We start from the raw sequence: 23,883 nt of genomic DNA, 5'->3' as shown, positions 1-23,883 counted from the left end.
GTGGCCAGCCGGCGGCTGCTGGTTGCGTAGCGCCAACTGTCAGCTAGCGACCTCGGAATCCTGAACGTTCTACGTGCAGACCGGTACCTGCCGCCCTCCTCCATGGCGCGGCTTGCCAAAAAACCACGTCGGCTTCGAAACGGCCCCTGGGACGGGCTGTCGAAAGGGGCCACGGACCGCACGGAGAGCGGCAGGCGGCAGCACCGCGTGGCGCTCAGCGCGGCGGGTGGATCGGCGGGGCCGCCGCGCCGAGAGGAGGACCGGCCCCGCCCCGCCCCGCCCCGCCCCACAGAGCGGCCCGGCCCGGCCCCTTGTCCTGCGTGCTGTGGGAAGCGCGGAGTCGCTCGGGCGAAGGCTGAGAGGGGCTTGTGGGACGGCCATGGCACCGCTGAGGGACTGCAAGGTACGGGTGGGCCGGAGAGGAGCGGCGCAATGACGGAGCCGAGCCGAGCCGAGGGGCCTTTGCGCGGCCGCAGGTGGCCGGGCGGCTGTGCCCGCTGTGCCCGCGGGTCCCGCAGCTGCCGGGAGAGTGGGCGGCGAGGGCGAGCAGGTCTCTGCTTCGGCCACCGCCGGGCAAGGAGCCCGAGCTTGGGAACTGCGGCCGCTGCGGCTGGGAGGGGCGCGGGAAGCCGGGCCTGGCGCCGTGCGGCCTCGTCCGGGGTCGTCCCGAGAGGCGCTGTTTGGGGAGCTTCGCTCGCCCTGGGGCTCGGACGGCGGGCTGAGTGCTGCCCGCTTCCCTCTGGGGGAAGCCAGGTAACCCGTGAGCTGCAGCCCTGCCTCGGCTGCTGTCTCGCCGATTTTCTGCTCGCTTCTTTCTGAACTCACGCTTGCGTGTTGTAAGAAAAGGAAAAAAGTTTGTGATTTGATATTGTCGAGTACTTCCAGGCGTGCAGTGTGAACTCTCCGGTACTTGAATGGTTGGAATGTGAGCCTTTAACGAAATTTCAGTGAGAAATCTTTAGAATATCGTTTTTAAAAAATGTCTCCCAATCTACCTACTGGTTTTGACAAGGATGGAACTCAGTGTGTGATTAAGTTGGCAAAGGAAGCACCTGAGATTGGGAGGTGACCAACTCGTGGTTGCGTTGCCACCCTGTGTGGGAAAGCACTGCTCTGCTGTGAGGTGCAGAAAACCAGGGCCTTCATTCAGCATGTGACAGTTCCACGTGAGGTGTGCCTGCAGCAGAGGAACTTGTCAAAAGGGAACTATAATGAGTTGAGAATCGTTCTTGCATTTGGAGGTCTGTAGGCCGTTAAGTTTTACCGTTTACAGTGTGTTGGTTCTTCCTCCCCCCTGCTAACCACAGCTAATGGAGTTGATTGTCATAACGTAATGTCACATGTACTTACGGCTGCAGAAAATGTTTCTGTGGCTGCCCAAGTTGTCTGTACAGCACAAGAACACAACAACAAAACGTAGTTGAAAAGCGTCAGCAAATCATCGCTTTTGAAGTCTGCTGGCTGTGTGTGGGCAAGCAGGGCATGGAATACGCAGTTCTTTTTTTGTCTATTGTGCAGGCCTGGCAGGATGCTGGACTTGGGCTGTCGACCGCTAGCAACGAAGCCTGTAAGCTATTTGATGCTGCGCTAAGCCAGGTATGACATGAAGCAAAAATAAGAGAAGGAGGGTCTTGTGCACCAAGTAGTCTTTGCTGTAGCTGACTTTTGAATTTCGGACTGTCTGGAAGATGAGAAGATGGATCTGTTTTTATCGATTGAGGAAAGAACACTTAAGCAGTCACTGCTAGTGTGTACTTAGACGCACGCCCGTGATTCTTTCCCACAGCAGAGTCAAATCTAACAGGTGAGTTGTGGTCTCAGAGGTGTTACGCTCTCGCGCATTTTCTGGGAATAGGCTGAGGAGCCAGAGCCTGAGACTGAGGCTGAGTTCAGCCGCTGGCTGTCAGCAGAAAACCCAGTTAGCAGGGAGCTCTGCTGAGTGTTGCAGCTGAGGGAAAAGCTTCAGCTGGTATGCTTATCACCCCTCACACTAGAGAATCATGGAGGAGACATATGCTGCTTAGAAACTGAAGACTGTTAGTTCTGCTGGTGGCCAGAGTACCTTAAAGAAAACATTTCCTCTGTTTTCTTCCTAAGTAAACTCAGTGTAGTAAGTGTAGAGATTCTCTTTTGTGTTGCTTCCTTTAACTTTAACCTGCCTGGGATCCTGGGCTACCTGATCTAGTGCCTGTTTGACTGGTTGGCAACCCTGCCAGCGGCAGGGGGTTTGGAACTAGATGATCTTGGAGGTCCCTTCTAGCGCAAGCCATTCTGTCATTGTGTGGGAGAACGAGAAGATGCCCAGCGTCGTTGGCACTGTCTCTCCCTTTTGCAGTATGCAACGTGGCGCAACGATGAGAATCTAGGAGGTATTGAAGGGTGTCTTTCCAAGTTAAAGGCTGCAGATCCAAATTTTGGTAAGTGTAACCTTCAGCTGTTTGCACGGGAAGTGCTGGATGCTACGTAAATCACTCCAAAATAATGCCTCTTGTTATTTATCTCCGTTTAACTTTCAATGGATTCAAAGAGCACAATAGTGTTATTTGATGTGGCTCTTTTTCTGCTACAAAACAGAATTTTTCAACATAGTGACCACTGCTAGCTATGGATTTTCTCCAGGGACGATGGAGAGCATGTGTGCCACGCTCGTAAAAATCTGCGCTAGCAGAGGTGGCCTCTTGTTGGCTCTGCTGAAGTGTATCACCTGCCAACTCGCTGTGTTGACACCCACTGTTTGGTCTCCATAAGTGTTCAGCAAGCGTCAGTAAGGTCAATAGTTGTCATTGCTTCCACGTGGAGGAATTCAGGGACGCTACTTTGCTTCATATGCACCTCCATGTTGTGGATCAGTGTAATAAAATGGGAGGTATTACTTTTGGAGCAGCCCTTCTACCCTGTTTCTTTGTGTTCACTGTACTTCATTTTGGCAAGTAGCAACTGGTGTGTGGGGTAGAATTCTGTAATTCGTCGTTAGAGGGGGGAGCAGGCTGTGGTGATGTTTCCGTGTTTTTTCACTCAAGTCCTCTGTAATGCCTGTCCTGAAGGGCAATGAAAACTGGAAGCTTATGAGTCTTTGCTACAAAGGGGACCCATTTTCAACCAAGCCAACCCAACCCTGTTCATGCTCTTGTAGAGATGAATTACGTTCATTGCTGTACTGCTCATGATGTGACTTGTTGATTTCCATAGTCATGGGACATGTCATTGCTAACGGATTGGAGCTTATTGGCACTGGAAGCTCAGTGCGGCTCAACAGAGATCTGGGCAGTGCGCTGAAAGCAATGATGACGCTGTCAAGATCTCAGCCTCTGACTGAGCGGGAGAAGCTTCACGTATTGGCCTTGGACATGTTTGCCAGTGGGTAAGTGGCTGGCCCTGTGGGGAAGGGGACAGTGGCTGGTTTTGTCATTCAGGGCCTTCTTGCTGTTGCAGCGTACTGCTGCCTTAGGCAGAAATGGGGTACTTTTATGCGTAACTCCTCGAAGGTCTAGTGTAATATAATGCAGTCCTGAACCCACACTAGCAATTCTTCAAAAGTACTTTTCACAGAATTGCAGGGGTTGGAAAGGACCCCAAAAAACTGTTGAGTCAAACCCCCTGCGTTCCCTGCAGCATGTTGCACAGGTAGGCGTCCAGATGAGCCTTGAATATCTCCATTAAAGGATGCTCCCCAGCCTCTCTGGGCAAGCTGTTCCAGTGCCCCTAGTGTCAGAAAGTGGAGTGGGAGATGCTTTACAGAACTGCTGATACTAGCATTATTGTTCCATTCAGTACGATGAATTTCTGTGCACTCTAGAGAAGAAACCATTCACTTTTATTGTTCATCAAACATGTGAACGTGGCTTTACCTCACGTAATTCATAGCAAAGGTAAAGAGGAAGCTACCGAAGCCCTGCTAGTGTGAGTTCAGTTCCCACTGGAGCAAAGGTGTCTGTGTGCCTATGACTGTAGATTAATTATTGAATTATAGAATTGCTTAGCATGTAAAACATCTTCACGAAGATCAGGCTGAACTACCAAGTTCCGTCATTACACCAGGTTCTGCAGTGTAAATACTTCTGGGAAGGGAGGGGCTGGGACTCCACCGCTTCCCTAGGGAAGCTGTTCCACTGGCAGCCCCCTGACTGCGACCTCCTTTCAGGTAGACCCCTTAGCCTCTTCCCAACAGAACAGCCTGTTCCCTCTCTTGCTCCTGAAATGTCTTGTTTTGCAGTCCCTTTGACTTTGTTGCTCTTCTGTGACCGTGTTCCAGCAACTCGGTATCATTTTTGTAGTGAGAGGCCCAAAAGCGAACACAGTAGTCAAGGTGCAGCCTCACTATTGCTGAGTATGGGCCCAATCCTTTTCCTCCTCTCATTGACCACACTATTTCTGCTGCAGGCCTGGATGCCATTGGCCTTGCTGGCTACCTGGGCACACTGCTGGCTCACATTCAGCTGGTTGTCAGCCAGCACCCACCGCCAGCTCATTTTCTGCTGAGCAACTTTGCAGCCACTCGTGCCCAGGTCTGTACCACTGTATGGGGTTGTTGTGACTCCAGTGTAGGACTGGGGGCTTAGCCCTGTTGAATGTCATGCAGTTGGACTTAGCCCTTTGATCCAGCCTCTCCACATCCATCTGCAGAGCCTTCCAGCTCCCAAGCAGATAGCAGCAGATCTCTCTGTCCCAAGTTCACGTTCAATCTCGGGAAAATCTTTATGGTTCAAGCTTGTCTCTTTTTCCTTGCCTTTTGCAGCTTTTGTAAGAGTACTTCTTATGTGATTTCCCAGTAAGTGCCCTGCTTAAACAATGTCATTGTTTCTCAAAGGAAAAAACAGACGTAACTAAAATTTGTTCAAGAAGAAAAAGGCATTTGTTGTTGAATCTTCTCTTTTTCAGAATAGGAGGAGTTTAGAACTGACAGCAGGGGCAGGTATGCATGTCTTCTTTCAACGATTAAAATTCTTGTTTATAGACAGCTTCCAAAAGCTTGTGATGTATGGGAACAGATTCTACAGAACCATCCGACTGACTTGCTAGCCCTCAAATTTTCCCATGACACTTATTTCTACTTAGGATATCAAATACAAATGCGAGATTCTGTTGCTCGGGTTTTTCCTTTCTGGACACCTGACGTTCCTCTGAGCAGGTAGGTCATGCTTCACTTTCAAAATTGCTCCGTATCTGATGTATGCATACTCTTTTGTTTTAGGTTCAACACATCTAAATAATAGGATCTGTTAGAAACAGGAGCGTAGACAAGATTAACAGCTTCTAGATGAAGTTGAGTGAATTATGGGTGACGCCAGCTCGATCATCTCCCCCGCATCCCTGCTGACACTGTTAGTGAGGTTGTTCTGTTCAGTTTTCAGGAGTGAGCAGTGGCTCACTCAGTGACTTTTGCTGTCAGATAAGGCTCGTGTCATGTAACGCCTAAGGTGGAATGGTGTACTCACTGCAGGCGGGGGCAAAATGCCCTCAGGCTCTTGTGTGCCCATTTCCTTGTTCCTTTTTTTTCCTGTGGACAAACGCACTGTACCTCAATATCCAGGACAGAATGCTTTTCTCTTCCACAAACAGTGAAGACAGTGTAAACTGAATATTAAGCTAGCAATGAAGCTATGGCATCGCGCAGTCTCACGGCTCAGAAGGCAGTGTCATTTTTCCATCAGTGTCAACTGACGCAAATGTGAAATCCTTTGTTCTTATGTGCGCTACTGGCATTTGTTGGGGAGGTTAGGCTTAGCAGCTTGGACAGGGTTTTTGTCAGTTTCTTTGGCACAAGAAGGTGTGTGCTACAGAGGGGCGTACAGTCTGTGGTCTAATTAATTGTGAAGCAGTGGGAAATACCCGTTTACCAAACTTTCCTTGTTATCTAAAAATCTGGCAATTATTTTGTGTCCTCAGACTGACAGGCATGTGGAGTTGCGTATGAATTTATACTTCTGCAAAAACTAAGTATATATTTAAAAGCCAACAAACAACAAAACTGAACAATGCACCCAGAGGTCTTTATTCCTCAGGTGCAACATTTTTGCCTTCTGAGTTTGAAACCAAAAGCTAAGCAGGTGTTTTCAGAAAAAGAAGAATATCCTGTGGTGCTTGGCCCTCTGTGATTCTGCAAATACAGTATCAGTTAAACATTTCTTAAACTGACTGCATCGGGTACATTCATAGGAGCGTAGAACAGCCAAGCTTCCCTGTACATTGGGCCTTTATTGCTTAACGACGGTACCTTTTGCTTTTACATTGTCTTCAACTGATTTGGAAAAGCCTCATTGCATGAAGGTGCTTGTGTATAGTGGGCAGTGAAGAAAGTGTGAAGACAGTGCAGATGGCTGCAGTCGTATGTGTTGCCTTTGGGTTTCTCCCCCTCGCCATATTTGAAATGTAAATCTGAAATCACTTGTGGGTGCTTTCTGTTTCCTTTGTTGTTAAAATTCAATTTTAATTTAATTTTAATTTAATTTTAAGAACGGTTTTGAGTTAAATGCTGCTTCTAGTACATTTTTCAGTCCTTGCTTAAATGTAGTTCTGAATGAGTGAAGTGTTCTTTTCTGTTTTGCTTAGCTACGTGAAGGGCTTCTACTCTTTTGGACTCATGGAAACAAACTTTTTTGATCGTGCAGAGAAGCTTGCCCGTGAGGTAAACTGCCCGTTCTTGATGGCAAAATGTTTTTAGAGTTGTCAGTCATGTGCTCCCTATCTCTGAGTGATGTTTTGCACAAGTGCTGTAAACTGACAGTGAGCAGCTGAGTGTACAGTGTTCCTGGGGATCAAAATTAGTCTGCATATTCCCTCTTTATAACGATAGTAGTTGTGTTTGATCTTCTGCAGTCTTCAGGATTATTGCTGTTGCCTTGTGGTCTTGGACGGAGTTAATCTCTAATGGGTATCTTGGCAAGGTTCTGTTGCATCTGGAACAGATGAAACTGCTACTGACTAACCTTACCAAATGGCTAAGATATAATAGAAATTGGTTATTTGCCAGTTTGAGAGAATCATCACGTTTTCCTTTTTTCACTCACAGGCTTTGGATATAGAGCGGACAGATGCGTGGTCTGTTCATACTGTAGCTCACGTAAATGAAATGAAAGCAGAGGTGGAGAAAGGGTTGGCGTTCATGAAGGAAACAGAAGACAACTGGAAGGTAAGCTTTGTCACAGCATCTCTGAAAAATATCTTTGTAGGTCGTCTTTGCCTGCTCCAGCCAAGTCCTGCAGTTCTTCATCTCATTCCTTTCTGCCTGTGTATGTGTTACAAGCAATGCAAGGTATTCAGAAATGAGTAGAAGACTTCACTTGAGGTGCTGTTATCCATGCTGATTTTGAAGCACGAGGCAGAAAAATGTCCATTCTGAAAGGCACGTACTCTGGACCACCTCAAGCCATCTTTACTGAGATTACTCGGATGCCAAATTGCACAGGAGATTTAGTGCAGGTTTTCTTTACATGGTAGTTTTTATTGTTCCTCTCACAGAAACGCAGTTGCCTATCATTGGATGTGAGTTTGAGCACAAAATCAGAGGGGTTACATCAGGTCAGCCGAGGGACCTCCGTGCTAGTGTGGCTTAGTCTTAAATGGGAATGTTTTTCCTCCAGAACTGTTGCAGTGAGTTCTCATAGCCTGTTTCTATTTAGTGATTTGAGCACCCTGGAATTTGCTTAGCAAATTCTTGCTTAGCAGTTTAATCTCATTCAGAACTACAGGTCAGAATCAGAAGAGGGGTTTTGTTTTTTTCAGTGAGGTAATCTCGTATTCTTAGTCATATGAAGTACAAGCTAGGGAAGAGCATTTGAGCTCCTGGTGTCAGCTGGGAAGTATGGTGCAAGGTTGGTAATGGTCAGGGAATATTCATCTCATCTGAGGAACTGCCCACGTATCTGGTATCTATTTTGTAGTCGGTAGTAAGACATAAGTTTGAGAAGTGATTACTCAGTCTGAGATGGAAATGTAGGTGAGTAGGAGGAATGGCCCTCATAAGGTGGGCCTTTCCTGCACACTGTCTAGCCACATTGCTTCGGTCAAGACCCTTACATGTTAGATGAGACAAATCTTACTCTTGTGACAGACAGTTTGTGGATTTTTTTCCGAAGGAGTGCTGCAAAAGGGTGAATTCTCCTGAGGCATCCAAGGGCAGTTCTTCTCTGGAAAAAGACTTGGGGAAACTTTGATTTTTGTAGTGTCTGCCTGAATTGGAAAGGAGCGAGTGTGAGAGTGAGAGATTTCATGTAGGCCAGCAGATGTGAAGTTCTTGTCTGTGCTGTCTTTTGGAGCACTCGGCAGTTGAAGAGGAAAACCGAAATCTGCCTAGGTATGTTGAGATGAGAAGTTATTGTGTAAATCATAATATTTCTCTCCTTTTTCTTTTTTGCAGGGCAGTGATATGCTTGCTTGCCACAATTACTGGCACTGGGCTTTATACTTTATGGAAAAGGTATGAGATATTTTCATACTGATGATTTATGGTCCAGACAGAGAATTCATCCAATGCTAGCTAAAAGGCAGTCCTAGCATTTATAGGGATTTATAGGTTATTTCAAGGGACGCTGCTATAAAATAGCACAATGACGTTTTTACAGGATAGTCCTGTAGTACCATTATTTTGGCAACTTTTAATTACACTGAACAAAGATCCATTATCTTTGCTAGAATGTTGGAGGATTGCTGTGAAATAATCTCACTGATTACACCTGGCACGATTATTTGATGGATATAAGAACTTGGATCACCTATTTTTAGGAAAAAAAATTACAGAAAGTTCTCTTCAAATTCAGTACAAAGCTGCTGACCTCAAAATTGACTGACTGAAACAAGACACTAATCTCTGTAGTTCAATCTCTGTAATTCAAGTGATTTAGGATCTAGTGAAACTCTTTTGTAATGATTGCAACTTGCCCAGCATATCAGGTTGCAGTGCAGAATTTCCTTGGAGTTCATAATGCTTAGCACTCGTCACATTTGTCTCCTTAATGAATTGAGCCCAATTTCATTGAAGAGGTGCCGTCCTTTGGTCAGAACACAGTGTCAGTTGTTTCTGCTTCGTAGTAATGACATAGAAAGCATAGCTCTCAACAGTAGTTGAGGATTCTGAAAGGAAGATGAGAAAGAGATGAAACCTCATCTTTCTCCCTCGTGTGGAACACGCACCAGTATTTGTTCTCATTTTTGAAAGCAAATTAAATATACTGGTTATTTTAGCTAGTAAATCCTGCTTTATCTAGGTCTTTCTTTCTTTTTGTTCTTTTTTTTTCTGAAGTCAGGAGACAAGGAAGTAATGTTATGGCATTTCTTAATTGTATTTATATCTTTGGTTGCTCCCCATCACTCTTGCTTAGTCTTCCAGAATATTAATCACATGGTCCTTGTTTGCTTTTACAGGGGGAACATGAGGCCGCTTTGACAATTTATGACAACCATGTGAGTCGGAGCCTTTTATATTTACTGAAAGGCATGCTGCAGATTGTGATATGTGTTTTCTTCCTTCTGCAAGACGTTGAAACCTACCGCAGTGTGCTGTGCATATGTAATATTTACATCTCTTGTTAGGAAAGTGATTTCTCACCACGTGAAATGCCCAAAAACCTGTGTCTCTCTTATTCGTGTTCTTTAGGTCTCAGGTTTTTTTTTGTTGTTGTTTTGTTTTTTTGTTTTTTTTTTAACTCATGCGAATAATTGATTTTGCACTTCAGATATTCACAGAAGCAGGTCTTTGCATTTCTAGTTAATATGCTTCGGTTCTGTACTGTGTACATTTCAACACAATCTTAGTAAATAAAATCAAATTTGGTAGGATAGCACGTATTTGTAAGGACTGTAAAAGTAATGTTGTCATTAAGAAAGTTGTTGTGCAGAGTCCTGTCTACTAACTCTGGCATAGTGAAGTAATATTTATGGCACAAGATTGGGAGGGAAAAAAAAAATTGGTGACCCTCTGTGCTTACAGAGTTGAACTTGATACCAGGTAAAACAAGACAAGTGAAGCAGCACGGAAGCGTTCTTCACTTCAGATTGCTGTATTTGGGAACAGTGCAGTTAGCAGTGCAACTTTGAGACAGGTATTTTGGGTTGAATGAGAACATCAAGTTCCTTTTGTACAGTGCACGTAAGTTGGATTATCTGAGTAATTTCCTGGTAGCACAGCTTATGAGCGCTTGTGATTACAGATAGCTCCCCGGTTCCTGTCAAGTGGAAGCATGCTGGATTTGGTAGATAGCTCTTCGATGCTGTACAGGCTTCATCTGGAAGGTAGGATATCCCACTGTAATTCTTTTTGAGCAGTGAGGGGAATGGCTGAACTTCCTATCTGCCTGCCAATGCAGAGTGGTGAATGAATTTCTTATTTGGCTTGGCTCACATGCACTGCTTTTGTTTTACCTATTTCTCTGTCTTTATGTGATTCCGCAAGTTTTCTCACTTCTGCCCTTCTGATTCCTCTCCCCGTTGCAAATGTGGGGAGATCCTCCCATAATGCAATCTAGAGTATTGGTGATAAATTACTGACAGTCAGTGAACCCTTTGCCCGGATAAGGCAGGCTGTAACTAGACATTGCAATATAATTTTGCCACGTCAGAGACTGTGTTTTTGAGTTCAGTAGCAGTGCTATCCATGGCACGTGATGCTGATACATACTACTAAGCAATGCTCTTGCCCTTGGTATTTTTATTAAAATAATATCTTTTACTGACAGGTGTGAAGCTTGGAGACAGGTGGGACAATGTCCTGAAGCGTGCAAAGCAGCACAGCAAAGACCACGTTCTTCTTTTCAACGATGCACACGTGTTGATGTCCTCACTTGGAGCCAAAGACCACAAAACTACGAATGAGCTTTTAACAACTCTTCAAGAACTTGCCAAGTAGGTTACGTGAACTAAAGTACTGTGTTGAATAAATATTTTGGCCTCTGAGCATCTGAGGGATGGTTTGTGTGGCTTGCAGAAGTGTTCCCACACGCTCCTCTCTGCTTTACTGCCTCACTGGGTGAGGCCTGGTTTAAATAGAGCAGTGTCCATTTAGGTCACCTCTGTAATTGTTTTTGTGAGTTGATGTCGAGAGGAGCTTCTGTTTGTGGTAAGCAAGAATCTCTTGTGTTTGTCACAGCCCCTATGGAACGTTTGCCTTGTATTTTCTTGCTGTGTGTTCGTACTAAGTTACGTTATGTGCAGCGATAAAGGATTTCACCTGCATAACAATACGGACACTGTGCAGCGTGCCAGCTGTCTGTGCTGGTTCTTTCTGCTCTGTTTTAAAAGAAAGTAACAGTTAGCTGGTAGTGAGACTGTCATAGTCCCTCTCTGGGAAATTGATTTCTAAGCAGTGCTGGAATAGTTCTTGAGAATTTTGCTTTCGAGTTCACTTACTTGCATGAATTGTGCATTGAAGCTTTTCAACTTAACAGTGTTGTGTTTTTCACTCACACCTTGATCAGAATTAAAATCAGGGCAGACTTCTCTGGCTTTTTCCCAGCCAAGGTGATATGTTGCAAAGGCTTGGACTGGTGACGTGTGTGAATGTGTGCAGAATGAAATCTGATTGACTGATGAGTAATGATAGAATCATAGAGTCACAAGGTTGGAAACAGCATATAAGATCTTCTAGTCCAGCCGTCTCTCATCACCATTGCCAGCACAAGCACTACACCATAATAAAAAGGTGCAAGTAAAATAACCTCAGCAAAAGTAACCTGAAAAGTAAGTATGGTACCTGAAATATCACGCTTGGTTGAGTCAAAAGTAATTCTGTCTGCAGGCAGTGCCAGGCTGGCATTAAGTGTGCGTATTTCTGATTTGATTTATGAGAGTTAATCACTTTCTCATTGTACAGAGAACCTGGCGAAGACCACGAGCTTTCTCTGGCTCCCAGTGTGGGGTTGCCATTACTGCAGGCTTTGGTGGAGTTTGAGAATGGGAACTGTGACAAAGCTGTAGATCTGCTGTACCCGATCCGTTACCAACTGATCCAGCTAGGAGGCAGTAATGCTCAGGTAAAGGACATCAACAGAAGGTGTGACCCGAGATGTGACTCGGTCCACTTTCAGTAGCCTCCCTTAGGTGCTTTCATTATTAAGAGCCCTTGATTCCTAGAAAAGGGAACAAGCGAGCTGTGCTTGTGACTGAGTCCTGTTTGCCAGCACTTAGCAGCAGTGTCAGCTATTCAAGGTGCCAACAGGAAAACTTCACTTGGGGGCTGTTTTGTAACCAGCAGTACTTTCTCGGTTACTTACTAACTTAGCTCTTGACTCACTTCTTTTTTCAGAGGGATATTTTCAGCCAGCTATTGATTCATGCTGCTTTAAATTGCAAATCCCAAGCCAAACAAAACCTCGCTAAGTGAGTATTTTTCCTGGTAATTTTTTCTTTCTGTGGTGATAGGACTGTTTTAAAGTCAGGATGTAGCAGAGTAGCTCCAAACAACTGCGTCCGTGCTGAAATTACACGCAAGCATTCGCGCTGAATGTAGTAACACTTAACTAAGATGAGAAGCACAGTAGCTGTCTGTTCCAGAAGGGCAGTCTTATAGTATGGATGATTCGTTTGTGTTTGTTGAAGGGCAGTTGACTTTCAGATGTTCTGTCTTACCCTGTGGCATCTTGCCACTTGGTTGTGTACTTAATGGACTCCTAAGGTTTGGTGACCTGCTGGAAATCAAGATCATCCTAATGCTAGCAGCTGTTTTCCTGGCAAATAGGATGAACAGATTCTGATATGCCTGCTTGCTTTCGTGCAAATCACAAGAGTTTTGTTTAGTAGAAATCATAGGTGTTCCTCGTTGTCCTGCTGAGAGTTCTGTTTAAATTTATTAACTGAGCCTGCTGTGCAGTTAAAGGAACGCCTGTCTCCTCAGGACAACGTGAAGCCTTGCCTGTTTGCCTCTTGAAGTCTTTTTGAAACACGAGTAGTAGATGGAATATCAGAACGACTGTTTTGTGCCCTCTGCGTGCTGGTTTTCAGTCTGTGTCAGTGTTGGAAAGAACTCTTCTGCCTGATCTGAGTGCCAAGGCCAGATGTTTTCAGCGAAGGAAATCAAGAGCAGGTCTTTAGGTGTTGTCTTCCTGCTCTTGTAGGGCTGTTGCTGAGAGTCTTATGGGAAAAGTGATGTGCTCAGTGACTTTCTTCCCGTTTTCCTGCCACTTATTCTCCTTTTTCAGGTGCCTCCTGAGAGAGCGTGATGTGATGAGACCAAATTCACCAATGACAGAGCGACTCATAAGGAGGGCAGCGGCTGTTCATTCAGTGGCATAAATCTGTCCTCACTGCTAGCAATAAGCTCATCAATCAAAGTCTGGGTGCTTTGGGTGGAGGGATGCAGTGCTGTAAAGCATGCTGGAGAATCCCTAGGAGCGAGAGATCTGATGACAGCTTACTTGGAAGATACAACCTGAAATGCAACAGCTTTAAATCCTGGATGATTCCCCAAGGAAATTAGAAGATTACCTGCTTGTAATGCGCAGCTACCTGAATCTTCCTGGGACACCGTTTTCTAGTAGAGTTTCTGTGCAGTTCCCTCTGGGCGTGCTCATATTCAGTACAGTAGCAGTGCCAGGCTTTCAGTCATTCATTGGCCCAGTTTGTTACTTGGTGAAAATATGTTAAATAATCAGTAAACTTTCCAGACAATTCAAACATTTGTGTTACAGATTTAGACACGCATCTTTTGAGACAGATACATACATGCAAGCATGCTTAATAAGAAATTTAATTAGTGGTAAGGAAATTATGACTATCAGAAGGTGGGGGAAGAGGGCTTAGTGCAAAATTATTATGGTACATAGTTGCAGACTTCTTGGAGACAGCGTGGCTCGTGTGTTAGCTGGTCGGTAAAAGGAAAAAACAGAAAGAGCAGGTAAAAAGAGTTCTCTTCAGCAGGCGCTGAGAACAGGAACGCTACAGAACACTCAATGGCCCCCTCTCTCTATATTCTGGAAAAATAAGTAATAATAAATTAAAAAAAAAAATCCTTAGCCATCCCATGGTTTGCACTCTTTATGGCATGTTTGGTTCAGTGACTTTTTGGCAGTAAAAGTTCTGTTTCAGCAAAAAAGGGCAGTGCAGAGGTAATGCACAAGCTAGAAAGTTTCTTGTTCACTCTTGACTGCTTTAAAGAACCTGATCTTAAAGAGCAGCTTTAGTAATAATATTGCTAACCAACAAGATAACCTTTGCTGTAATGGCCAGTGAGAAAGTGAGCAAGGATGTAGAACCACTGACAGCCCCCTGTCATGTTATTTGCTCAAGTAACAATAAATTTCTCCTTTCTGGATAGAGGTGCTTTTGGGGTTGTGATGGAAAATGTCCTTTCTAGTAGGTGATCTTGGATATTGCCAACTGCCCATTGCTGTCACAAGCTGCCAGGTCAGAAAGGTCACTGCGTGTGCACAGTGCCTGGGATATTTCTTCTCCCAAGTGCATGCTCTGATGAGAAGAGGAGCAGCAGGCGGTGGTGCCTGGCAGCGAGCAGATGAGGGCCATGTTGGGAGGAATGGGTTAAAAATGGAAGCTTGGTGAGAAGGATAGGATATCCTTGGAATGTTGGACAAGCAGAACATTTGTGTACGGACAATATAGGTGATTCTTATATGTGAAGTACCCTGTGGGATGTGCTGGAGCTTTCGGTCTTGATGTGGAAACGATCACAGCCTACTGAAGAGCAGGGCACAGTGGTAGACATCACTTGTGCAAACCCTTGATAAACAGGCATGAGCAGCAGACTGGTAACTATGGCTATCTAGTGCAATTGCAAAAATAAAAGCGAGGAGTCTTTGGAGAATGGAAGAGAGAAAGTCACCACCACAGTTTCCAGCGTAGCTCATAGTTTTGCACTGATGCCAGGAACTTGTCCAAATACCATGGGAATGGAGAAAGCCAGGAAAGTTGGCAGCAAGCAAGGCACAGTGGGTTTTGTCCTAAGGGGTTTCTTACTCTTAGGGAATTCCTCCACCAGAGTGCTTTCTTTTCTTGGGGAATACCTCTCCAAAGTACTTACGTGAGTGGGGACCTTTTATACCCTGCTTCTCAGTTCATTTTTTTCCTTCTTCTTTTCTCTCTGTTAGGGTCATGCTCCTGGCCCTCCAGATAAGCCAGCAGGGAGTGGTGCCTTTGATACCATGGACAAGCATTGCTGCTTTTTGCAGTGGTCGGCTCATTCAAGCCACACCCCCAAAAAAGGCTCCTTGCCCCCCTTCTGCTTATCTCTACAATCATGACCACAAGTAATGTGGCACAGTAACACCTACCACTCGCCCCCCTAGAAAATAACCAGTACTCAGATAGAGTCTTATCACCAAAAAAGGCCTCACAAAGGGAGCGTTGAGCCAGGGAGAATAAAGAGAGGGGTTCAGAAATCGTCTTTCACAGACTGCAACCCACGTGTTGTTTTTTTTCTTACTTTGCCATTCCAATTCCCTGCCCATCCTGCTGTATAGGCAGAGAGCAACCAACTAGCTGGGCGCTTACCTTCCCAGCTGGGTCAGCAGACTGCACCCCAGCAACATGTGCTGCTGAAATGGGTGCAAAATATCCTCTGCAGAATTTGTCTCTGCTGAGAAAATCTCAGTAACAAAAGTTTAAATCCTACAAAATCCATGGGAAAAAACCACAAGAAAATAATTTAAAACATTTATTTGAAACACAAGTGTTACAGACTAGAGGTGGTCTGGAAAATAATATCTTGCTTTGCTCTTATTACAAGACAAACCATTTTTCCCCGTTTGCTTTTCTTTTCTCAAGGCCCGAATGTCACTGAACTCTCTTCTCAGCTTGCCCGTTGGGCACACCGTGGCAAAGATTGGGGTCACTTCTTTTGGCCGTTCTACAGATTGGAAAACACAGCATCTTTTTCATCCTTTGCAGGAGGAAAGCAACCGCTCTTGCTTCATCAGGTGGTTCTTCACAGACAAGTTGTTTCCTATCACCGTAGGCAAAGGAAAAAAAACACCCAGCAGCCTGCTGGACGAAAATGCAGTATCTCTGAAAGCAGACACGCAGTAAGAGAATACGGTCTGAGCTGAGTGAATCATATTATTGTAATTCCATTCATGCTGGCCAAACACAAGGTAGCCAAAAGCCATAAAGATAGAGAAGTACACCACCACCACAGAGGCCATTGAGGAGATCCCAGGAAGGGCTGCCAAGATTGATCTTTGAGCCAGACGCACCTCATGAAACAACTGAGAATACTTTAGTGTCTTCAAAACTGCAAGAAATGCCAAAAAGCCCAAAGTATTCCTTAGATTCTGACCTAGATGAGAAGCTGCGTGAAAAGGAATGAAATCGTTTGGATAAAGTAAGAAAAAATGAATGATATCAGCTCCCATCTTGAACTTTAAAACCTGGAAAGGAACAATCAGGAAGAATGCCAATTTTAAGATGAAGCTGATTGTCCTGGAAATATTTTTAGTATTTTTTTTTTCCTTGGACCATGCTGTAGAAGCCATCTGCAACGTACATGAGCAGAAAGGCAACAGCAGCTAGGAAAAACAATTGTTGACCTTTAGTTTGCTGATGGAAAATGGAGACAGCAAAAGAGCGTACTGACAAAGTCGGTTTTATGATCCCAAAATCAGACAGTTCAGACATGACTGAGGTGCTGCAAAAGAGATCTCCATCAGAGTTGAACGTAGTCAGTTTGACGATCACAGCCCAGGTCTTTTCATCAAGCCAGTTGCTCTCCTGCAGCAAATCCAGCCTTGTTGTTGAATTAGGTCTTCCTTCTTCAGGGAAAAAGTGAAACGTGTATCCTCCCGGTCCATATGTGTGCAGATCTCCGTATGAGAAGTAAGTCCAGGGAGCCCTGTTTGGTTGGTAAGTAAACCCAGGGTAACTGCTGGTTTCCTCGGAAAAAGAACGGTTGGCGACTTTTGTCCACGTGCCAGCATAGTCACCTTTCCCTTCGAGGTCCCTGCCGTATTTGTGAAGGCAGTGGCTTTCACTGATCACAAATTTATTTACAAAGCTGTGAGGGTGGAAACACGTTTTCTCAGTACCTTTAGCCCGCACTTGCCTCATCCTAGGCAAACCGATGATTTTGGATGAGCTGTCGGTAAGAAAAGTTGGCTGAACGTCGTTGTGGATCAAAGGCAAGAAGGTGTCGTTCACCCACGTGTAAATATCTGCCAGCTTAACCACAGCAGGGAGTCTGGGAGAGAACTGGTTCCGAATAAATTGGTTGTAGTGGAAACTGATAGGGTTCTCAGCAGAACAAGCAAAACATAAGACAACTGCTAAAACCACAAGGTAACCGATAACATCTTTTGTGAAAATGAATGCCTTGGCCTTAATTTTTGCCGTTTCCAGCATCTTTGCAATTTCTCCATCTTTTAAAGGCTTGTACTGCTCGGTGTCTCTGATCTGGGCAAGCTTGAAGTGCTTCTCCCGCATCTCTTCTTCATTCATTGCTTCCTTTTCTGCTTTAATCTCAGAAGAGAGATCCTGGGTAAACCATGGAATGTTTTCACAGTATTTTGGACGAACTGTGTTCAAAGCTGAGTAACAACTTATTTTTATGATTGAAACAAAGAACACATTTTGAATAAAGGAAGTTGCCGACGCTAAAAGCCACTCCAGCGAAGTCTGGTAGTCGTAAGACAAACCATACAGTACAATGAAAAGTGACGATACCCCACTTACAATCATCACTAACACCCACGAGAGATAGACACACCACCACCAACAAACTATGGGTGGTCTCTTGCAAAAAGGCACAGAGCTAACGCTGAGTAGCTTGCTTTCTTCCTGCAAGTTACCTGCTTCTTTTGCGCACTGATTGCTGAAATTGGAATTTGACGGTAGTCTTCTCCGCCTGGCCTTAACCTTTGGACGGGAATTCTTTCCTGTTTGCTCCTTGTCTCCGGCGGTACTTGCACCTCCTTCAGAAACTGGGCAGTTACTGCTGTTCTGGGGAGCTCCCTGGCTTCTCGTCTTTTCCTCAGTTCTCTTCAAGTTATGTGTCGGGCCCTGAGAATCGCTGTGAGCAGGAACGTTCTCCGGGGAACTAATGCTACCAGATTGTGCTGACGTTTCTGAACGTTTCCTTTTTTGCGAATGTACTCTCCAGGTTTTAAGATTTCCAGGAAGGAGAGTTAGACTTCTCTCTGGGTTCTTCTGGGAATACTTAAATAAGGCCATTATAATCATTTCCACAGGTATTGTAATCAAAGCACATTCAATGCCTATGGCAATTGATCTCAAGTACCTCAGGTGTCTTGGAGATTCTTCATCCCTGTCAGCATTAAAGAACATAATGTTAACAAACAGGTTTAATAATAATATTGCTAGACAGGAAGATAACCTTTGGAGCCTGCTATAAGTGCCAGTGAGAACCTGAGCAAAAACGGAGAGCCATAGATGGCCCTCTTTCAGACCACTGGCCAGATCAATCAAAAAATAGTCCTTTCTGGATAGAGGTGCTTTTGGGTTGGTGACGGAAAATGTCCTTTCTAGTAAGCCATCTCCCTTGTCAAGGGCAAGCCATTTCCTGCACATAAAGAACCAGGTCTTCCGAGCGGACACGTGTTCAACTTTGGCTCTGCTTAAGAACCAGCCTGGCGATGGGCCTCTGTTGTTGTGACAGACCCTGAAGGCGCGGATGTCTCCCAGGTCTTCCTTCGTAGTCAAGAGAAAACAGTCAGTGCTTCCTCGACGGAAAGCAGGAAACTGTGGATGCCGCAAGCAGTGGATATCACTTGTGCCGTTCTGGCCGATGAGCTGAAGAAAAACGTCTGCGTTGGTTCCAGCTCCCCAGCGACTGCCGGTGTACAAAGTGACCAAAAAGCTGACTTTATCAAAGGGGTCGTTGTCAGGCAGAACTATAATTTTGTCTTTGCTGACCATCTCAGCCCTGTCTTTCCGCACGGCCCAGAGAGACAAAAGAAAGTAGGCTGCAAAAATGAAGAGCACTGTTAGAAGGGTCACGGGGTTCTTAGGGATGTCCGCTATTAGGTTTCCTTTGAGATCTACTCTGTTGGGGGTCACAATGACTTTGGCTGCCAGGAACTTGATGTCAAGTGTGGATGTATTTGAGGCAGTGAGGACTGACCGGCTCCTGTGAGTCCACTTCATGCTGCAGACACAGTGTACCCGTTGCCAGTTGGTCAGGGAACCAAGTCTGCACGTGTCCTCCCTCCACTGATTTTGAACTCCCCCCAGAAACAAGCAGTGATCGCTAAAAGTGTGTATGCTCACCAACCTCATGTTTGGATACCTTGTGATGTAGGGGGTCAGCAAGACGATGGAAATGTTCTGACTCTGGGCACCGCTTCCTCGAGCTGCGATGTTCAGCACTGACTCGGTGAGGCAGATGATGTAAGGAGCCTTGGTGTTACACTCCTCATCCACTGCCTTGGTTTTGCTTGCCACCGTTGTCATGTTGTGAAAAGCATCTTCAGGCAGGATCCCTAGCAGATCCCCATTAGCCTTGGTCTCTGCCATTTTGAAGCCCAAGACGGCTGCTGCAATTTCTGAAGTATAATTCAACCAAGGGAAAGGGTTTTCATCAAACTCAAACAGGGCAGTGGAAATGACGGCATCGTAAGACAACCTTGAAGAGTTTCCAGTTTTTAGTGTTGGATAGAAACAATTCCTACAGGCTTCTGTGGTAGAGAAAGCATTTGCAACATCCCAGTTTTTGTCCTTCATCAAAGTGATTTTCCAGTTGCTGGTTTCCATGACAGTGTCTTCCTCCCCAGGGACTTTGCCTTGGAAAACAATCTCAGTTATTTTTTTTATAATGGAGAAGACTTGCGTGACTGCACTAACAATGACCTTCATGACACGCAGAAGAGCAGCTCTCAGGATGTTGGACAAGCATTTTAGAATTCCACTGGTCTGAATTTCTGTTTGTTCAGACCAGCGGCTCTCATTCCTCTGTGTTTTCAACACCCCAGTTACTTCAGTCAGTTTTGTAATGGCAATCTCTTGCGATCGAGCATTCACTTCCTCAGGTTGCTCTGTGACTTGAAAAAGAGAGGCTACCACTTGGTTAATTTCCATCGTGCTCTCAACCGAAATATTCAGGGCTGCCTTAAGCAGGCTTTCCCTCAACTGAGCCTTGGGTATCAGGAGTGTTGGTGCGGCTTCGATGTAGTTTAGGACAGAAGCTGCAAGATAAGCCAGAAAACCCGCATTAAAACAGTCTCCGGTCTGGAGATAAGCTGTCATGGGCGCACTTAAACCACTCACTGAGGCAAACAGTTCATGAAACACAACTGCTAGCGGTCAACTTCTCACTGGGTTCTGTGCTCTGACATGCAGACTCAGTTGGGTAAACGCCCCCAGAGAGTCACACACTCGAACGTACAGTGTCAGAGCATACCTCCAAGAGGGGACACCAACTGGGAGGGGAGATGGAGGCATTCTAGGCTGATAGCCGAAGTACACAATTGTGCCAAATGTGTTGTCCTCCACCGAGTTAATTTTGGCAGTTTTGGATACGTCGGAAGCTACTATGACTTTGTAAGTCAGGGGTAAGTTGCTGTCCGAAAATCCACTGCACTGGACAACAAATTTTGTCAGGAAAGCTGTACCGCGGTGTGGGCTGACGCTACACTTGCCAGCCCTGGGTGGAGAGTTTACTTTAAATGCATATCTGTAGAGGGATGACCTACCGCCCCCGGTAGTCACTTTTAGTAGCAGTATGTATGATCGACCTGCAGTACTGGTAAAAGTCAGAGCATGTATAGAAAGGTACGCACCAGACTTACCTGTTGAGGTTCTGGAAGACCAGTCAAAGCTAATTTCTGTAGAATTTTCCATCCAAAGCGACCAGTGGTGGACTGGCTGGCTGCTCGTTTGACAGTTGAGGCATCTGCCTGACAACGTAAGCTTCTCTGTCGGAATTACAGCGCTGCCACAGTTTTCAAGGCACGCCACATCCAGGAGAGGTGAGAAGCCAGACTGCACGTTTACGCTTTGGTCAGCATAACTCTGTCTTCCATCCTTTTGAATGACTAAACGGAAGTGGTAGACAGTGTTTCCCGGGAGCGATTCCGGTGCTAGCACTTGAACAGCCCCTGAAGATGTCAGCCACCTCAAATCCCTCTGGGCTGGATGACATTTATTTCCCGCACTGATTCTCATGCTTTCATAGTCCAATAGCTTCTTAGTGCAGTACCAAGTAAACGTGAGTCCCTTTAGTCGTTCCGGTGAATCGGGGTCGTAGGACACAGAGCCATCGAGAGTCCAATTATCAAAAAAGCCCACTGTCCGGAAGTTGCCTCCTGCAATACTTGCCACAAGATCACTTCTCTCTATCTTGACGAAAACCCTGTCTGTCTTACTGAAGGATCTTTTGGTCCCGAGCACGTATACTGAAGCAGTAAAATAGACCTGATACATTCCATAATCCAAGGTCCAGCTGGGAACCGTTAGCTGTACTGTGTTGACACCGTGCATCGCTGATGTATTTAAAGGTTGGTCCCAGTCTGGATTAGTTTTCATGTCCTTAACAGCATAGAATATCCACTGAGGCTTTATGGACACATGGAGGTTGCAGTCCACTAGCACTCTGGCATACAGGTAAAATGTTGTCCCCTTTTTCTGACGTATGACAGAGGTATGAAGAGGAGGTTTTTGAATTGTAACCGAGTTTAATTTGCAGGCTGCTTCCTGGTGAAGCACTGCCAGCTCTGTTGCTTTTGAAGTGTCATCCCTGACGCTTGGGAGAGCCGGTGTCAGTCCATTTCGGGTGCTGCTCACTTTTGCCACGAACCCTTGGTGTTTCTCAGGATCCCCGGGGAAAGCAGAGCAATGGAACAAGCAGGTGGCGCTTCTCGTGCCATCACGGTATGCGTGTGAGCTCTTCTGGGCGGCCCACCTTGCTGACATCTCAATGCTCAAGTTGCGATAAAGGCACTCAGGTGCGGCGCATGAGGCAGATGAGCACTGCACTGTAATGAGACTGGAGGCCACCGGCCAGAGAGCGCTTCCCAGGGAGAGGCCTGACTGGAGCGTGAACTGCCCTGACCAGAGGGAGGTGTTCTTCACCCAAACCCAATTCAGGTACCAGCGGCAGTGCGGCGGGGAGGCAGGCTGCCTCTCTGCGCTCTCTGCCTCCGCTGTCGCTCCTGGGGCTGGCCGGTACCTGTGGAAAGAGTTGTTTCTGCACTGAACATTGAAAAGGGCAATTGATGTAAAGAATTAAGCTGTAACATATCCTTAGAAATAACTGACGTGGAAAGTAAGAATACCGTATACATATTAGGAACATATATTAGGAACATAGCTACCGAATTACCTAACAAACACTTTCTCACAAAGCTGCAATAGATTTTGAATGTTCTAACCAGTATGGGTATAGTATTCTGAACTAGGAGACATACTGTGAGGTTGTTCATTAGAGCGGCGGAAGCAAAATACATCTAACAGACTTTCAAGGAGTCAGGGCCTTTACACAGAGCAGAACTGTCCCACTCTGTGGGAATGTTAGGATGCCATACACTGGCTTCAAGATACTCCCCTCTATCCTCCTCCCGAGTTTGTCTCTACGCAGGGACAGATGGATGACCAGAACAGTGATCCAGTGTGAAAGGACACAAACATTAGGGGGGTAATTAAACGATTGAGGCTGTGTCTATATGTCTATGTTTACGTTGTAAAACTGACGTCCGAAAAGTTACGACCAAATGTTTGTTAAGAAAGCAATTGCTAGAAGTCAATTAAGCAATTAAGACATTTGTGTTTGGGCGGCAAAGATTTGTGTCTACTTGGCGTTTGTATGATTAGTATTGAAGCATCAGGAAAGAGTGTGAACCTGCATTACTCAGCCAATGAGGAACCAGGGATGAAAGAGATCAGCGGCGGGCAATAGGGGATAAAAGATGTAACAGTGTTTTGTCATAGAATCATAGAATCATCAAGGTTGGAAAAGACCTAAAAGATCATCCAGTCCAACCGTTCACCTATTCCCAATCGCTCCCACTAAACCATGTCCCTCAGCACAACATCCAGTCTTTCCTTGAACACCCCCAGGCTCGGTGACTCCACCACCTCCCTGGACAGTCCATTCCAGTGCCTGACCACCCTTTTTGAAAAGTAATACCTCCTCATGTCCAGCCTGAATCTCCCCTGCCGTAGCTTGAAACCGTTCCCTCTGGTCCTATCACTAATGACACGAGAGAAGAGGCTGACCCCCAGCTCACTACAACCTCCCTTCAGGAAGTTATAGAGAGCAATGAGGTCTCCCCTGAGCCTCCTCTTCTCCAGGCTGAACATCCCCAGCTCCTTCAGCCTCTCCTCATAAGCCCTGTGCTCCTGACCCCTCACCAGCTTTGTTGCCCTCCTTTGAACACGTTGCAGGGCCTCAATGTCTTTCTTGCAGTGAGGGGCCCAAAACTGGACACAGTACTCGAGGTGCAGCCTCACTAGTGCTGAGTACAGGGGAACAATCACCTCCCTGCTCCTGCTTGCAACACTGTATTGCGAATACAATCTGCTTTCTCAGAGAAACCGTACTAGAAAATTATTTGGATACTTCCAACATACCGCAGTCGCAAGGTGCCATTCCCCAGGCAGGACAGCCAGCCCTCGCCGCTGCGCCCTTCGGAGCCGCGTCCGGGAGCTCCGAGGCAGCTGACCGCCAGGGGCGGCGGCTGCATGCGCGGAGAGCAGGCTCGAAGGGCTAGCAGGGAAAAGGCGAGCAGCTGGAGCACAAAAAGAAGCGTCGGCATGGCGGCACGACGGGTGATGGAAAGCGCTCGTCCTCCGCGTGGCCAGCCGGCGGCTGTCAGTTGCGTAGCGCCAACTGTCAGCTAGCGACCTCGGAATCCTGAACGTTCTACGTGCAGACCGGTACCTGCCGCCCTCCTCCATGGCGCGGCTTGCCAAAAAACCACGTCGGCTTCGAAACGGCCCCTGGGACGGGCTGTCGAAAGGGGCCACGGACCGCACGGAGAGCGGCAGGCGGCAGCACCG

The 23,883-nt window shown here is 46.1% G+C and overlaps 1 protein-coding gene and 1 pseudogene across 2 annotated transcripts; one reads left to right on the top strand and one right to left on the bottom strand.

Moving 5' to 3' along the window:
• Positions 1-379: 379 nt before the first annotated feature.
• On the top strand, positions 380-13,221 carry LOC306949717 (tetratricopeptide repeat protein 38-like; the record flags this gene model as incomplete). Its single annotated transcript, XM_079539722.1, has 14 exons — positions 380-403; positions 1,519-1,596; positions 2,336-2,417; positions 3,190-3,361; positions 4,955-5,128; positions 6,550-6,625; positions 7,010-7,129; positions 8,357-8,416; positions 9,361-9,399; positions 10,146-10,227; positions 10,671-10,836; positions 11,804-11,963; positions 12,236-12,309; positions 13,128-13,221. 14 exons carry the CDS (start codon positions 380-382, stop codon positions 13,219-13,221), a joined length of 1,401 nt encoding a protein of 466 aa, XP_079395848.1.
• A 2,493-nt stretch (positions 13,222-15,714) lies between these two features.
• On the bottom strand, positions 15,715-23,639 carry LOC306949728 (polycystin family receptor for egg jelly pseudogene; annotated as a pseudogene). The gene is made up of 2 exons: positions 23,455-23,639; positions 15,715-22,054 (listed from the first exon to the last, which is right to left on the bottom strand). The product of its transcript is annotated as a polycystin family receptor for egg jelly pseudogene (transcript).
• Positions 23,640-23,883: the final 244 nt, after the last annotated feature.

This window comes from Tetrao urogallus, assembly GCF_951394365.1.
Source record: "Tetrao urogallus genome assembly, chromosome: 1".
Lineage (NCBI taxonomy): Eukaryota > Metazoa > Chordata > Aves > Galliformes > Phasianidae > Tetrao > Tetrao urogallus.
The sequence above is the reverse complement of the archived record's forward strand: the minus strand, read 5'-3'. Positions and strand labels throughout refer to the sequence as shown.